This window comes from Barbatula barbatula (genome assembly GCF_947034865.1).
Source record: "Barbatula barbatula genome assembly, chromosome: 9".
In the NCBI taxonomy this organism is placed as follows: Eukaryota; Metazoa; Chordata; class Actinopteri; order Cypriniformes; family Nemacheilidae; genus Barbatula; species Barbatula barbatula.
Window position 1 is genome coordinate 8,999,099 of NC_136772.1, and position 15,462 is coordinate 9,014,560.

Here is a 15,462-nt window from a genome sequence, read left to right on the forward strand (position 1 = left end):
CTTTTATCCTGCCAACATCCGTTTCTGACTGTTTTGAGCTATTTTCACTTTCTCTTTCTGACTGCATTCCGTGTGTGTGACATGTAGTGAAGAGTATTATTAATCATTTATGTAAAAAAGTTCAAAGCTAAATTTATATAAAAGCATGTTGTTTATATACATTTGACAGCTAGATGTAATTGTTTTACTCTGGTCCGGTTTGATTGGTGATATTTGACTTTTTCTGGTAATTTGCTGAAGAGAACCGAAGTGAATACTCAAGCTCCTCCCAGTAGGGAGTGTGTCTAGTATAACAATTCCCTTCTCGAATAACAACAACATCAGTTCTTTCGAATGCAGTGATGGTCAAAGATCGCAAGTGCCCTCTTTGGATTATAGAAATAATCAAGAAATATGGCATGTGCAGCCGGTAGTACATATTTTTCTTTTTTAATCTTAGCCTTACTCTTTTAAATGCTTAAATCCATAGCAGCATTATCTCTTGTAATGTGTAAATGTTTTATTCTATAATTTTTGCAGGAGCTCAAAACCCTGGTATTACTTTAAGTGAAAGAAGTGTGAGGAAAACACACACAAAAATATTTCAAAATGTTTGTCGTTCATGCCCTCTTGACAAACCGTCTCTGGGAGATCAGATCTTTCAGGTAATAAACAAACTGTAGACAGTAGTTTCATTTTCTCCAAACTAAAAGCGTTCAGTAGGAGTTTTTACTGCTTTGCATTCACCGTTTTTCTTTCAACACAGGGGTTTGCTAAACTATTGGCAAAATTTGATGAAGTCTGTCCCCAGGTGAATGTACGTTATATAAAATATTGTGCATTTAATACATGTGAAGGATTATTAACAATATCTGAGCAACTACTTACTGATCAAGGAAGTAAAACTCCTTTTGCAGGAATTTAACAAATGTGCAAGTAGCAATGAGAAAGACATTCTGTCTCTTGACGAGGCAAAGGACATCATAAGAGAACTGGCTGTTGAACTAAACAGAGTCCTACAAGTAAACAAGGCCTTTTAATTATTCTAAAGTTTGAAATAAGTTATTAAATAATGTTTCAAATCTTAATTGAAATCTTGCAACTTCCACAGTTTAAGAAGTCCTCCCAGATGTTTGGAAAGATGAAAAATAAAGGAACAGAGGAAGAACAGCATTATTATATTTTACATTGGGCTGATGAGCTTGAGACTACACAGACAAATGAAGAGAAAGTTAAACTGTTAGAGGTGTGGTTCTGCATATTCACAAGTAGTTGTTTTAATCTATGTTTGGATCTACTTTGTTTAGTTCTGTTTTTAATTTGATGTAGAAACATTCACCTTCTGAGAAGAGCAGGCTGGAGAGTGAAATGAAATGGACCAAAGCTAAAAAACTATTATCTGACTGGGCTCAGAAACTAAAAGAAGCAAAAGAGGTATTTGTACCATGCACTGTGATCATATTTTAGATTCCTGTCATAGTCACAACGTTACGTTTGATTTAAAATATTTTATCAAAATTTTTCTGTTTGTTTTATCTAGAACTCAGTATGTCCAACAAAGGAATATCAAGAAACACTGAAGGATCTCTACAAACAGTGCAAGAAGGGAGAGTCCAGTATACTTCCTGTAATGGACTGGATGATATGGACTGTACTACAGTCACAAAGCTCTGAGGTAAAAGGCTGTAAAGGTTCATATTTATTAAAGCATTCAAAAGTATATGTATAACTATATGACAGAGACAGCTCATGGGTTGGCAACCTTTCTCATCCACTGCTATGGTAGAAATATTTTTCCAATGAGATTTCAAGTAATATTCTATTTTCATTCGTATATATTTTAGATAAAAAATAAATTGGGGGGGCTTTGACGTTGTAAGTATATGCTAAAAGTTTCTCCTTTGAATGGAAGGATTCCTCCCCAAGGCTGTGGATGAAGAAAAAACTGATATCCAAAAATACAGGTGAGATTTAACAACAGTGTTTCATTTTTGAGATGTTATAATATTTTATACTTAAATATAATTTGCTTTCAAAGGTTGTGTTAAAAAGTTTGTTTTTTTCCAGCTGCAGTTGGACTACCCGTTCCCAACTCAGGTTATTTTACTAGTCAAGCAAAATAGTTTTTTTTACTATTTTGATAGATAACGTCAATTTGCCATCACTGTTAGGGTTAATTCAATGTGACTTTTTATTTTTGCAGTTTGGGATTGGATCACAAAGTCAACAGGTATATCTCAACTTGATATAATTAATATAATTGATGGATATAAGACTTTCAACATCAAATCATATATATGTACAATACAGCGTCAAGTTTTTCTGTTTCTAAAATCCAGAGTTCCTGACATTTTCCTTTTTATATTTTCTTATAGCTTCTGTAGTTCTGGATCCAAACACAGCCAACCCAGATCTCCAGGTCTCTGAAACCCGAAAATCTGTGAAAGTACATAAATACAGCTATCAAAACAACTGGAACGGGTTTGAACGGAAGCTTTCTAAATTTGATGGCTGGACTTGTGTTCAAGCCAAAGAGGGTTATAACACAGGTCGTCATTACTGGGAGGTGGATGTAAGGAAGAAACATGAGTGGCGGGTGGGAGTTGTGACACAGTCAGCCCTCCGGAATGGATATGTCAAAATGAACACAAAAATGGGGTACTGGAATCTGCGTCTGCAACTGGGGACTGTAATAGCTCTGACTGAACCAGTCACTAAACTTTACCTGCCAACACCCTCTAAACTAGGAGTTTTCCTGGACATAGATGAGGGTCAGGTCTCCTTCTATGATGCAAAAAAACGAAGACATATTTACACATTTATCACAGATTTTAGTGGAACTGAAGACATTTACCCAATGTTTGGCACCATTGAGACAAACAGAGAGTTGGTGATTTTATAGGAATACATCCAAACACATCCCATTTTAGATTGGAACTCTGCATCTTCTTTAAATTCAGTCTCTTGACTCAGTACCCCAGTTTCTAGTGCTGTAAATAACCATTGACGTTTGTACTAAAACGTTTTCCCTGTAAAGCTGTTGATAGCAATATACATTGTCGAAAAGAGTTGTATTATTCTTCTGTTCATTTATTAAACTTCACAAAACCATTGTTGTCACTGGTTACTATATCGCTTTGTCGCATACAGTTTTTACATTTATATTTGTTATATGCTCTTTGAACCTATTTGTATGTCTTCTTTTTAAAAGGGGAATAGGATGAAAAGGCTTAAAATGGGCTCAAAGAATAAATTGCAACAGGTGAAGTATGTGTTTCAAATTCCTAAATATGTCTAGAAGTTGAGACTATATGAAAACATACATGGTAAGAAATGTTATTGGTGTGAAAATTATCAAAGAACACTTTTACAGACATTATATATATATATATATATATATATATATATATATATATATATGTCTACACAGAAGGAGTGTATCACCTTGGAAACCATTTTCAATAGTCCTAGCAACACACTTGGAAAGAATCACAGCAAAGATAGGTTACATTTTGCAACGATGTCACACAGAAAACTGATGTTTATGTGATATTGTCCAGGTAATTGGATCAGAGCAGTTGTGGTCGACGATGACGGAGCTGATGTTACAATGACTAGATCAGATCAAGACATACTTTGAACATAAGATATTCACATGAATCATCAAACTTTTCTAGACACTATATAAATAACTCTAGATTATGTTTCTTACTGTAGGTCCCTGGACTATCCAAAGATATTTTATCTCAAAGTGGTCCAAGGAGCTGAGATGTTTAAAGCCGAAAAACAAAGACAATGTATGATAGACATAGGATCAAGTTAAATATGCAGTGGAAACTACACTCACAATTCAAGTTCATGTTGGCAAGTGGCACATGCCAATAAAAATCATTGCAAATAAGCAGTGGCAGATTCAATAGGAGCTGTAGAATTGTTACATTTCATATCCAACCCTTACTGTTATAAGTGAAATGAAAGACCAAAATTGTCTAATTTGTGGGATGCACATCCAGGGCACGAAGCTCCCATTCCACCACATCCCAGAGATGCCCTATTGGGTTGAGATCTGGTGACTGTCGGGACCATTTTAGTACAGTGAACTCATTGTCATATTCAAGAAACCTTTTTGAAATGATTCGAGCTTTGTAACATGATGCATTATCCTGCTGGAAGTAGCCATCAGAGGATGGGTACATGGTGGTCAAAAAGGGATGGACATGGTCAGAAACAATGCTCAGGTAGGCCGTGGCACTTAATTGGTACTAAAGAGCCTAAAGTGTGCCAAGAAAACATCCCCCACACCATTACACCACCACCACCAGCCTGCACATTGGTAACAAGACATGATGGATCCATGTTCTCATTCTGTTTACGCCAAATTCTGACTCTACCATTTGAATGTCTCAACAGAAATCGAGACTCATCAGACCAGCCAACATTTTTCCAGTCTTCAACTGTCCAATTTTGGTGAGCTCGTGCAAATTGTAGCCTCTTTTTCCTATTTGTAGTGGAGATGAGTGGTACTCAGTGGGGGCTTCTGCTGTTGTAGCCCATCCGCCTCAAGGTTGTGCGTGTTGTGGCTTCACAAATGCTTTGCTGCATACCTCGGTTGTAACGAGTGGATATTTCAGTCAAAGTTGCTCTTCTATCAGCTTGAATAAGTCGGCCCATTCTCCTCTGACCTCTAGCAACAACAAGGCATTTTCGCCCACAGGACTGCGCCTGTAGATTAGTTCTGATAACAAGCCAAAGAAACCAAGAAAAACCTTGTCTCTCCGATATTTTTAATTTAGATTGCGATACCAACCTCAGCCGCTAGATGTCAATGTACCATGTGGTTTGTTTAAATGCGAACGAACTACAGGACCCATTAAACAAATTGTTTATTCAATACACATATTAGACAGTAACATTACAATACAAATTAATATAAACATCAATTAATTAAAATATAAATAGTTATATATTGACATAATTCTATTGCTAGTGCTTGTACCGTGTGTTTTGGTGAGTTAGTCTAGTCTTGTCCTTAGTATTTATTTTCCCAGTCTAGTTAGTCCGTGTCCTGGTTGTCACTATCATTTATCTTGTCCTGTTTTACTCCCTCGTGGGTTTTTGTTTTGTGTTTATTGTTAAATAAACTTGTTAACCCCTTCATCCCCTTGTCTGCCTGCACTTGGGTTCTTCCACCCCCCCCCCCCCCCCGATTCTTGACACTCGTGAATTCATGCATCAAATGTATGGACGTGGTCATTTCTCATTAATAAAAAGTATTTCAGATTTACACTGTAGCTGGGGGTTAGCATTGAGCTCATACCTTAAGCTACATAAGTATTTAACTACAGTACATACATAAATAGCTAATTACAGTTACAATATAATTAAAGTTACAATATATGTGTTGCTGACGCGGAAAAGCTTATTCATGCATTTATGACCTCAAGACTTGACTGGTGTAATGCGCTACTTAGTGGTTGTCCTATATCATCAATAAACAAACTACAGTTAGTTCAGAACGCAGCTGCCAGAGTTCTAACCAGGTCCAGAAAATACGATCACATAACCCCAATTTTATCAACCCTTCACTGGCTACCCATTACGTATCGTATTGATTTTAAAGTTATTTTACTCACCTATAAAGCCTTAAAGGGTTTAGCCCCTACCTACATAACAGAGCTTCTATCACACTACAACCCATCATGCTCTCTAAGATCTCAAAACTCAGGACTTTTGATAATACCTAGAACAACTAAATCCACCAAAGGGGGTCGAGCTTTCTCATAGGTAGCACCAAAACTCTAGAATAACCTTCCTGATATTATTCGAGGATCAGAAACAATTGCCCAATTTAAATCTAGATTAAAGACGCATCTTTTCAGCCAAGCATTCACTTAATGCAAAATATGCTAAATAAACCACCAGGAGATGCTGACATTAGATATTATTTACTAGGTGTTTTTTATAACAAGTTCAACTTTTCATTTCTGTGTTTTACCCTTTTTTGGGGGGTTTTCGTTTTCCCCTTGTAAAGCTGCTTTGGAACAATGCATATTGAATTGAATATTCAAAAACACGTCAAAAGTAATTAACGTTAACGTTACCTGTCCAAAAGAAAAAGTGCAACCATAACGTCATCTTTTGGACCATTTGTCTCTCGCAGTTGTGTCCACTGTCCAGCATAAAAAAGCAACGTCAATGTTATTTATGGTTTTGGCTTTGTATTGAACCAGATGTTTTCTTGTCGTAGAAACAAGAACAGTTTATGAAAATGTCGTTCTATCTTTTCTTATGTCAAGTTGTTTTAGTTCATGAGGAAGAGGTGGCTGCTGTAGGCCTATAGCTGCCATTTGTCTCGTAAACAAGCAAAGTTATTAACAAGACAACACAGTTCAATTGTTTTGAATGGGGAAAAGTGCATCCGCCTTCAAGAGTCCAATCGATTAAACCTCTTCACCGTTACTCACTGGGAGACTGCTGATTTATTGAAACAACTTGCGTTTAACAACACACTTGAACGTTAACATATTTTAACAAAAAAAAAATGTTTTGTATTTCTGTTTTTGTATTATTGTAAATTGTTCTGGTATATGGTTATTTAAGGCTCCCAGTCCTGATAACAATATTTAAAAGAATAATATACCTACATTAAATATACTTTCTGAAAATTCACTATTATCAGTGTACATTGCATGGAGAAAAAATAATACCATGTATATTCTTGTTTATTTTCCCCCAATAATGTTTTTTATTATGATTTATTTAAAGCTGCTTTGCAACAATGAAAATTGTAAAAAGCTATATGAATAAAATTAAAATTAAATGAAGTTAACATCAGGTTTTATCGTTGGTAGTTTTATTGTATAGCAGTCTTGCCCATTCAAGTGGCTAGGACTTGGTCTACTATGACAAAAAAACGTGCTGTGTGGATGATGTCTATTGTGGAGACATCTTAAAATAATGTAAATGAATGTACATGAAATGAGCATACATTTGACATTTTAAGCTCCATTTCAGAAGAGCAGCTCACACAAATCAATGGCTGGAGGAGTGTCATCCGGTACGGAGCAACCTCTTCAAATGCATTAAACTAATTTACACCATGAAGAAAAGCAACTGTCATATTCAGAAAAGCCTCACTGGTTATTTAGATCATCAATCATCAATTAACTTACAAATTCAAGAAGAATTAATAGACAAAATGATACAATTGGCTGTATAGGTTGGTTAAAAATGTTATGGAAAGGAAATATACAACGGAATTAAAGATGTTTACAAATGGTTAAAAAAATCATGAGAATTGGAATACATGAGCTGTAGTATATATTCCTTATCCTAAATACGACAATAACATTTAAAAAATGACAACAGATCATTTTCTGTATATACAGTAGAACTGGTTACAATAATGACAGGATTAAAGTGGATTGAAGAAAAGAAGGAAAATAATGTTTCAATTTCATCAGACAGTATGTCAGCATTATCCAGTATTAAAACAGGAAAATCATGTAGAATATATGTATTGAATGAAATAGATTAAAATTAAATAAAAAGAGATTACATAATATGGGTTTGAAGGCATCTTTCAGTGGGGTTCCTACACTTGTTGGGGTGAAGTAAGACAAATTATCCATTATGTCACTGTTAGATTTATTTTTCCCATAGATTATTAAATCCACATAAATGAATGACTAAGTGTAGCCTATGTGGGGTTTTCCTGTTCACAGCGGATAGCTGGCTAAATGTGGAGGAAGGGGATCTATTCTAAACTAAACATTCTTTGTTTGACATCCGGTTTTCTATAACTTATTTGGTATAACAGGTGTCTTAGTGTGCACTATATAAAGATGTTTCTTTCATATAGTTTCTATACCTTACTTGGTATAACAGGTGTCTTAGTGTGCACTATATAAAGATGTTTCTTCCATATAGTTTCTATACCTTATTTGGTATAACAGGTAATACTGTGCAGTATATGAAGACGTGTCTTCCCTGACATAAATGAGTTCAAAAGCTTGTTGCCTCTCTGTGTCTTGTTTTTGTGCTCCCAGATCTGCAGAAGAATTCTCTCACAACATCCAACCTATTTACGATTTGAGATTTTAATGGTGATCCAAAACACAGAAAGTGTTAATGAGATTTAGTGTTCGAAAGGAACCTGACATTTAACACTCACAAATAATATAAATTATAGTTTTATTAAGTAAAGGTGAGGCAATAACTATTTAAAAAAGCTATTATAAAAAAATGGCAGAATTATTGGGATACAAATAGTACAGGAAGACATTTGTATAATATTAAGAGGTATATTGGTATTGGAAATTTCATGGGGGGAATTGAAGGGGAGTAGTGCTCTCATTTCTGAGAATAAAACTCAACACGACACTTTATTAAATAAATAAACATCCAAATGGAATATGTCAAAAGTATAATCAACAAGAATCTGTAGAACCTGTGTCAATATAGAATGTAAAGGATATGAAAAAGATAGGGAAATTAAAAGAAGCAGTTGTGCAATTGGATTTATAATTTACATTAAAGTATATTCTAAGTGGGGAGTTGAAGGAAGTAAATGAGCGATTAAATATATTCTTAAAAGAAACAGGATTGCAGGATTTATATATACATATATATATGTGTGTGTGTGTGTATATAAAGAATAACTGAGGTAATTTGCCAAGAATTAGAACGGCTACACACTCCAGTTCAGAAGGTGGCGGTAATGCACCTACAAGCTGGTTTGCCAGCTGTCCGTAAAACTCAAGAAGAAGAAGACGGAAGTAGACATTGCTGCGGCGGGGTTTTGTTTAGGGTACAGAAACCTCAGATTGAGACCGTTTCACTAAACCGTAAATGTCAAACTTAACAAATTAAAGATGCGTTTCAATCGTGCTAAATATATACACAACTCACGTACATATTTAGAGTCTGACCTCATTTGTCTGTTCAGAATTCACTCTCACCAGCCAGGGATTGACTGGGTAGGTAAGTGCGTTTAGCTTCTTGATTTATGGAAAATAACATGAACGCGATATTAAATATATTCCTTAATACATCGTTAGTTATTTCGCCGGGACATAAAAAACACATCCTACTGTAGTTGAATTTGATAAATGAATTCACGTAATTATGTCATCAGGTAAACCAGACGCATTGTAATACTGAAATGTTATTTTGACAGGTGCGTTTCTATTGTGTGAGAAGGCACTGATGATTTGTCATTACCATGGGACACAAGAGGAGAAGTCACACTCTTAAAACTTCTCCATCTCTGGACGCAGACAGGCAGACTGATGATGACGGCAGTTTAAAGCACAGAATATGTATGGTGTCAGACTTTTTCTACCCAAATATGGGAGGTGTGGAGAGTCACATCTACCAGCTCTCGCAGTGCCTCATAGAGAAGGGCCACAAGGTTGTCATAGCGACACATGCCTATGGAGACCGCCGTGGTATTCGCTACCTGACCAATGGACTGAAGGTTTATTACCTACCGTTGCAGGTGTGTTTAGTATTGTGCTATACTTAGTTTAAGTGTCTCCCTCAGTTAAAAGTATATCATATTTACCATTCCTCTTTTGTAACTTTCTTCAAAAACTGATCATGTGATGTCATATCTTCTCAGGTCATGTATAACCAGTCTACAGCCACCTCCTGCTTCCACAGTTTTCCACTACTTAGGTGCGTGTTTGTGCGTGAAGGCATCACTATCGTGCATGCTCACAGCTCCTTCTCTGCAATGGCCCATGATGCGCTTTTCCACGCCAAGACCATGGGACTCAATACGGTGTTTACAGATCACTCTCTCTTCGGATTTGCAGATCTGAGCTCCATATTGACTAATAAATTGCTGACTGTCTCATTATGTGACACGAATCACATTGTGTGTGTATCATACACTAGTAAAGAGAACACTGTACTGCGGGCCACACTTGACCCTGAGATTGTCTCTGTTATCCCGAATGCTGTCGACCCAACTGACTTCACCCCTGACCCCTGTCGCCGTGACGACAGCAAGATCACTATTGTGGTCGTTAGTCGACTGGTTTACAGGAAAGGTAGGTAGTGTGTAGTGCTTACACAGCTACTTGTTACCTTTCTGGATAGTAGTTGACTTGTTGATTTTGTTTATTATATGATAGACCTATTTAACAGCGTGAAGTGTACAAACCGGAAGTAGGGTCAACGCTTGTCTGGTCAATGCTCTTGCTTTTTGTTAATAAAATGAATGCCTGTGAGAAAACAAGCTGAATGAATGTCAATTGCAGCAGTGCGGCTGGAAAAGGTGTTTCTCTGCTTCCGGTCTCTGTCCGTTAGAATGTGAGGTACTTATTTATTCATTGTTAAATGTATGCCTAGTTCTGTCAGTCCCCCACAACTTCATCTGAGTTTCCCCAGATACTTTTTATCAGTAAAATTCACTTTATTTGTATTTCAGAATGAAATAATGTTGCATGTGTTTTGTTGGCTGGTTGTTTTAAGGGATTGATTTACTAAGTGGAATCATTCCTGAACTATGTGGAAAGTACCCAGATCTCTGCTTTCTGATTGGTGGAGAGGGACCCAAAAGAATTGTTCTCGAAGAAGTTCGAGAGAAGTATCAGCTTCATGACCGGTAAGACAGCCAGCAGGCCACATAAAGCTTTTCTATATAAGTTTGTATCATTGTTAATACGGTACTTGATTTTCATGTATATACAGTGTTCGTCTACTGGGGGCTCTGGATCATAAAGATGTGAGAGATGTTCTTGTTCAGGGTCATATCTTTCTCAACACTTCTCTAACTGAAGCCTTTTGTATGGCCATAGTAGAAGGAGCTAGTTGTGGGCTGCAGGTAGGTTTTGATTATTTCGATTTTCAGTAGACACTAAGTTACCTTAGTGTAATGGTATTCTTTTCTGTGTTTAGGTGGTAAGCACTCGGGTTGGAGGTATACCTGAGGTCCTGCCTAATGAGTTGGTGACACTCTGTGAACCAACAGTTCGATCCATCTGTGATGGATTAGAAACTGTAATTGCAAGAATACGCACAGGAAATGTTTCGTCTCCTGCTGTTATCCACAGCAAGGTCCAAACTCTCTACACCTGGAGAAACGTTGCAGAGCGAACGGAGAAGGTACGTTTTAATAATGTCACATTCATATGCAAAGGTAAACGCTTTATCAGAATCGTAACTATATGTATGTTATATATCCTCTCTTTCTGTGTTTGCTGCAGGTGTATAACCGTGTATGCAAGGAGCCTGTTTTGTCACTGTCCGATCGATTGCATAGACTACAGAATCACTGCGGTGCTGTGGCAGGATCCATTTTCTCCTTTATGGCTGTTCTTGACTTTCTCTTCCTGCTGTTTCTGCATTGGCTCCGCCCAGATCACCTTATTGATGTTGCTGTAGATGCATCTGGCCCCCACAGGCGTTTGGGGCAGAGCTTTAGTAAGAAGAAACATAAAATTGCAAATCCAACTTTAAGCTCTGTGTCCTGATATTACTTCCAACCCAGATAAGGTTTTTCATTTTGTGAAACAAAAAAGATGCCGGTATGGAATGAAACGTTATGTGAAGTCTTACGTTTTGAAACTTGTAAATTATATTGTTTCACAAAATAAAGAAAATGTAGGTTAAAAACCACATGAGAGAGTAGATAATGACATGTTCTTTTTTTGTAGAAAACTTACTTGAAATTAAGAATATAATAAGTATTGTTGAAATATTAAAATGGAATAGTTCATCTACAAAATGAAAATTCTGTCATTATTTACATGCCTTCTGTCTTTCTTCTGAACACAAATGAAGATATTTTTAACAATGTTGGTAACAAAACCATTGGTCCCTGTTGTGTCCATACAATAAAAGTCTATGGGAACCAATGGTTTTCTGTTACCAACATTTTTCAAAATATTTTATTTGTCTTCTGCAGAAGAAAGCAAATCACAATGGTTTAAAATGACAACAGGGTGAGTAAATCATTTTGAAGGTGAACTATTTCTTTAATGTAACTTTTTTGGTGGAGGAAAAGATGTAAAGGAACTTGGGATGTGCACAACTGACCTGTTTACACTTCTGTATAAAACAATAACCTCAGGTGTACAGTATATAAAGCTTTTAATATCTGTCATCAGCGACCCGCTTTGTCTTTGTCCCTCTGCACATCAGATTTTTTCCTCTGTTTGATTTCTATTTTAGTGCAGATGCAGCACACTTGTTTTTACTCTTGTATGGTGTTATTTTATATTCACCTTCTATGTTAATATTTATAACTGTGATTATGATGTACAAGCCTTCCTGCTGCCTGCCTTTTTACACAATCTTTAATAAACTTAAATAACATGCCGTATATGTGTTTGTGTTTTTTAGTAGCTCACCACACAAATAAGAAAATGTCTAAAATAAACTAACTTAACTAAAGACTGTATAAAAGGTTCATCCATAAGTTAAATTCATCTTGAGTTTAAATGGGGCATGCTGTGGAAAAGCTGATATCAGTCAGGGTCTCTCTAGCTCAGTAATCTCATTGTAACACCCAAACAGAGCAGATAATTCACACCCTCGCCTATTCAAGGTTAAAACCGTGAGCCATTTGCAAACACTTATCACCCTTTTGGGCTTCTTTTGCACATGCATATACTGTACATACATATTCAACAGCATGTCTATCCCGCAGTACCTGTTCCTGCATAACACTGCATGCAAATTATGTTTAGCTGGAGATGCAGATACTGTGTCCTCAATTTCATTTGCAGTTTTAATTACTTTGATTCATGGCTCATTGACTTTGAAAAAGGCAGCTTATATACAGTTTTAGTTCTGCACATATGCGATTATTAAATGCGCACCTCTAATTTTAAATTTTAGATTGAAGTTTGTGTTTAAGAGTGTTTTTTAACATATTGTTATAGGATTTCTATAATCAAAGTTTAATTTACGCTATGAATAGTTGATCTGTAAGTCTGTCTATATGTAGATGCTTTTTCAATGTGTGTTGGGTATTTCCCTTTGCTGACTTAGTGAACCTTATTTGTTTATGTGGGGGACACTCACTTCTTAGGTGGGGTGTATCCCTGATAATGGTGGGAGGTGCATTCTTACACACCCAGGGGGTGTGTGTTTCCTTGAAGGCCATATACACTTACTGCGCTCCACAATTACAGCAATGATCTTCCTGTGAGTTGTATCAGTTGTTTTACAGTGAGTTTTAAATAATGGCTGTGGTTCATGCTGAAATGAGTGTGTGGAGTAAACCATGGGATCACAGATTTCACATGTACGGAGGACAAGTGTGTAATACACTAATGGCAGGTGAGCTCTCTAATTCTGATTAATTTCTTCTTGAATGTGTTGATGTACAAAAAAATGGTAACATGAAACATCATGCAGCTTTCCATATACTGCAATTAATATTACAGAGATGATAGTACCTTTAAAGTTAGAGTTTCTGTATGTATTATGTGTGTTATGTAGCCTATTATTATGTCATATAGTCAGTATTATGTCTACTAGATAGTAAATGTAATGTTTCGTTAGGTTCCTGGGATGATAGAACACCTTTGCATGATGCTGCATTGCAAGGAAGATTGCTGCCACTGCGAAGACTTCTTTCACAGGTACTATTGTAACAAAAAATGTTGTGTTAAGTTCAATTTAATTTCATATAATTTTTTTGAGTAAATGTTAGTGGGTAAATTAATGAAAGCTTAAAAAGGCCATTGTATTATAACAAGGGGCATTTTTTTAAGAAATAATACGAGCATACTTCTCAAGGAAACGTTTTATCCGAAGATATTTGTTAGCCTTTTAATGATACAACTATGAATTTGTCCTTGGAATGATGTGTTTTTGTTTGATGTGTTATCTAATTCAATAATGAAAGCGGTTAAAATGTTGCAAATACTCCCTGGATTCACTCTGGCTTCTTTTAAAGATTTTTTATGTTTTTTTTCAACGCTACCTATTATGAATGAATGAAGTTAACAACCCATGTTTGCATGTACACAGGGGTATTGTGTGGGCATGGCTACACTAGATGGAATTACACCACTCCATGAAGCATGTCTTGGAGGCCATTTTACCTGTGCTAAACTTCTGCTCGAGCATGGAGCTGATGTACGTAAAGTAGCCATCTTTTACTGTATTTTCTGTCATTCAGATAAAGTTTTAACACGGACTCAACATAATTGCTGCATTAATAAACAAACACATTTATTATGTTTCAGGCAAATGTTGTTACTATTGATGGAGCCACTCCTCTCTTTAGTGCGTGCTGTGGTGGAAACCCCGCCCTCGTCAGTCTTATTTTAATGTACAGCTCACCCCACCATCCAGCTCACCTGCGATGCTCACCTCTTCACGAAGCTGCAAAGAGAGGTGTGTGTCTGTGTGAGATATGTTCATAGCAATTTTACGCTGCTGTAAATACAATTAATAAATGGGGTGTTTTATGTTTGTTTTAGGTCACACGGCATGTGTTGAACTGCTTTTATCACATGGTGTGAATGTTGACATGGAGATGCCCAGCATAGGAACGCCGCTGTATTGTGGATGCGAATCCAAAAGCACAGAATGTGTACAGAGACTGCTGATCTCAGGTCAGAATCACACATATTACTGCAATACTGCAATTTAATTTATTAAAATCTATACAGTGATACATTCATAATGCAAAACATCGACTTTTGCATACAATTATTTATTAAAAACTGTGTTTTCAGGTGCTGATGTTCAATGTGGGTGTGGTCTTGACACACCTTTACACGCAGCTGCCAGAGTCAGTGGGGCAAAGGAGGTGGAGCTTCTGTTAGAATATGGTGCTGATAGGACATCAAGAAACTCTGGGGGAAATAAACCACTGGACTTGACTACAGATCAGAACATTAAACAGCTCCTGCAAGTTCCAGGTAAATACAACCATATATACGCACTCCATATGCCCATGTGCACTGTGATACTGATTTTGTCTCGTATTTGGTTCTATAGGTCCCAGCTCCCTGTCTCAGCTGTGCAGATGGTGTATTCGCCGTTCCCTGGGCCAAAAAAGATTAAATAAAACCAAGATGCTTTGCTTACCACATAGCCTACAAAATTATCTTCTCTATCATTAAACACAAAAATGCATTCACATTCACAACCGTTTTTGTGTTGTCTCAGCAACTCAATTCAACTTTCTTGTCTGCTTATCACAATATCATCTTTTATCTGTAAATAAGTGTAAAAGTTGGACCAAAGTATAATAAATATTTTCTACATTCAAAAGCATGTTGCTTATTTTGGTGTATTATGGTCACACAGAAAAACACCCGCACAATCATTTAATCCAGACAAAACAAGTAATTCACTATAACATGCGTCTACGTTACATTTTTATTTTAATTCTCATAATTTATGTTTGTTGTAATAGTACATCTAGACTATATTGCGTTATTTTTTATAATAATTATAATGTACAATAAAACTTACTTACACATCAGTTCAACTTACTATTTGGAATTCTAT

At 36.3% G+C, this 15,462-nt stretch overlaps 3 protein-coding genes across 10 annotated transcripts; all 3 read left to right on the forward strand.

The window, feature by feature from the left end:
* Nucleotides 1-286: 286 nt before the first annotated feature.
* LOC306898413 (E3 ubiquitin-protein ligase TRIM69-like) lies at nucleotides 287-3,109 on the forward strand. Of its 4 annotated transcripts, none has more exons than XM_079463872.1 (11): nucleotides 287-409; nucleotides 520-644; nucleotides 746-796; nucleotides 897-1,001; nucleotides 1,091-1,225; nucleotides 1,309-1,413; nucleotides 1,520-1,654; nucleotides 1,892-1,943; nucleotides 2,047-2,076; nucleotides 2,183-2,209; nucleotides 2,355-3,109. In XM_079463872.1, exons 1-11 carry the CDS (start codon nucleotides 394-396, stop codon nucleotides 2,879-2,881), a joined length of 1,308 nt encoding a protein of 435 aa, XP_079319998.1. In that variant the 5' UTR covers nucleotides 287-393; the 3' UTR covers nucleotides 2,882-3,109. The 4 variants fall into 4 exon arrangements, with proteins under 4 accessions (XP_079319998.1, XP_079320000.1, XP_079319999.1 ...); XM_079463873.1 differs by having other exon boundaries at nucleotides 291-409; nucleotides 746-790; nucleotides 2,355-3,108; XM_079463874.1 differs by lacking the exon at nucleotides 2,047-2,076 and having other exon boundaries at nucleotides 2,355-3,095.
* Nucleotides 3,110-8,656: 5,547 nt separating this feature from the next.
* On the forward strand, nucleotides 8,657-12,322 carry piga (phosphatidylinositol glycan anchor biosynthesis, class A). 5 transcript variants are annotated; one of them, XR_013787104.1, is made up of 8 exons: nucleotides 8,657-8,961; nucleotides 9,158-9,478; nucleotides 9,602-10,034; nucleotides 10,459-10,591; nucleotides 10,678-10,810; nucleotides 10,885-11,091; nucleotides 11,193-11,677; nucleotides 11,951-12,309. XR_013787104.1 is itself a non-coding variant. In XM_079463649.1 (8 exons), the coding sequence occupies exons 3-8, from the start codon at nucleotides 9,203-9,205 to the stop codon at nucleotides 11,457-11,459; spliced, it is 1,449 nt and encodes a 482-aa protein (XP_079319775.1). In that variant the 5' UTR covers nucleotides 8,688-8,788; nucleotides 8,927-8,961; nucleotides 9,158-9,202; the 3' UTR covers nucleotides 11,460-12,311. The 5 variants fall into 5 exon arrangements, 3 of the variants coding, with proteins under 3 accessions (XP_079319773.1, XP_079319775.1, XP_079319774.1); XM_079463649.1 differs by having other exon boundaries at nucleotides 8,688-8,788; nucleotides 8,927-8,961; nucleotides 11,193-12,311; XR_013787105.1 differs by having other exon boundaries at nucleotides 8,692-8,957.
* Nucleotides 12,323-13,175: 853 nt separating this feature from the next.
* On the forward strand, nucleotides 13,176-15,071 carry asb11 (ankyrin repeat and SOCS box containing 11; the record flags this gene model as incomplete). Its single annotated transcript, XM_079463636.1, has 7 exons — nucleotides 13,176-13,272; nucleotides 13,498-13,577; nucleotides 13,969-14,076; nucleotides 14,187-14,337; nucleotides 14,424-14,558; nucleotides 14,682-14,867; nucleotides 14,947-15,071. 7 exons carry the CDS (start codon nucleotides 13,176-13,178, stop codon nucleotides 15,069-15,071), a joined length of 882 nt encoding a protein of 293 aa, XP_079319762.1.
* Nucleotides 15,072-15,462: the final 391 nt, after the last annotated feature.

Excerpts from the sequence above, each read along its gene's own strand:
- piga (XM_079463647.1), top strand. The coding sequence starts at position 9,203 with ATGGGACACAAGAGGAGAAGTCACACTCTTAAAACTTCTCCATCTCTG. Across the intron at positions 9,479-9,601 it reads TTTATTACCTACCGTTGCAG|GTCATGTATAACCAGTCTAC; the intron begins GTGTGTTTAGTA and ends ATATCTTCTCAG. Across the intron at positions 10,035-10,458 it reads TCGACTGGTTTACAGGAAAG|GGATTGATTTACTAAGTGGA; the intron begins GTAGGTAGTGTG and ends GGTTGTTTTAAG.
- LOC306898413 (XM_079463872.1), top strand. Across the intron at positions 645-745 it reads TGGGAGATCAGATCTTTCAG|GGGTTTGCTAAACTATTGGC; the intron begins GTAATAAACAAA and ends CTTTCAACACAG. Across the intron at positions 1,944-2,046 it reads ACTGATATCCAAAAATACAG|CTGCAGTTGGACTACCCGTT; the intron begins GTGAGATTTAAC and ends GTTTTTTTCCAG.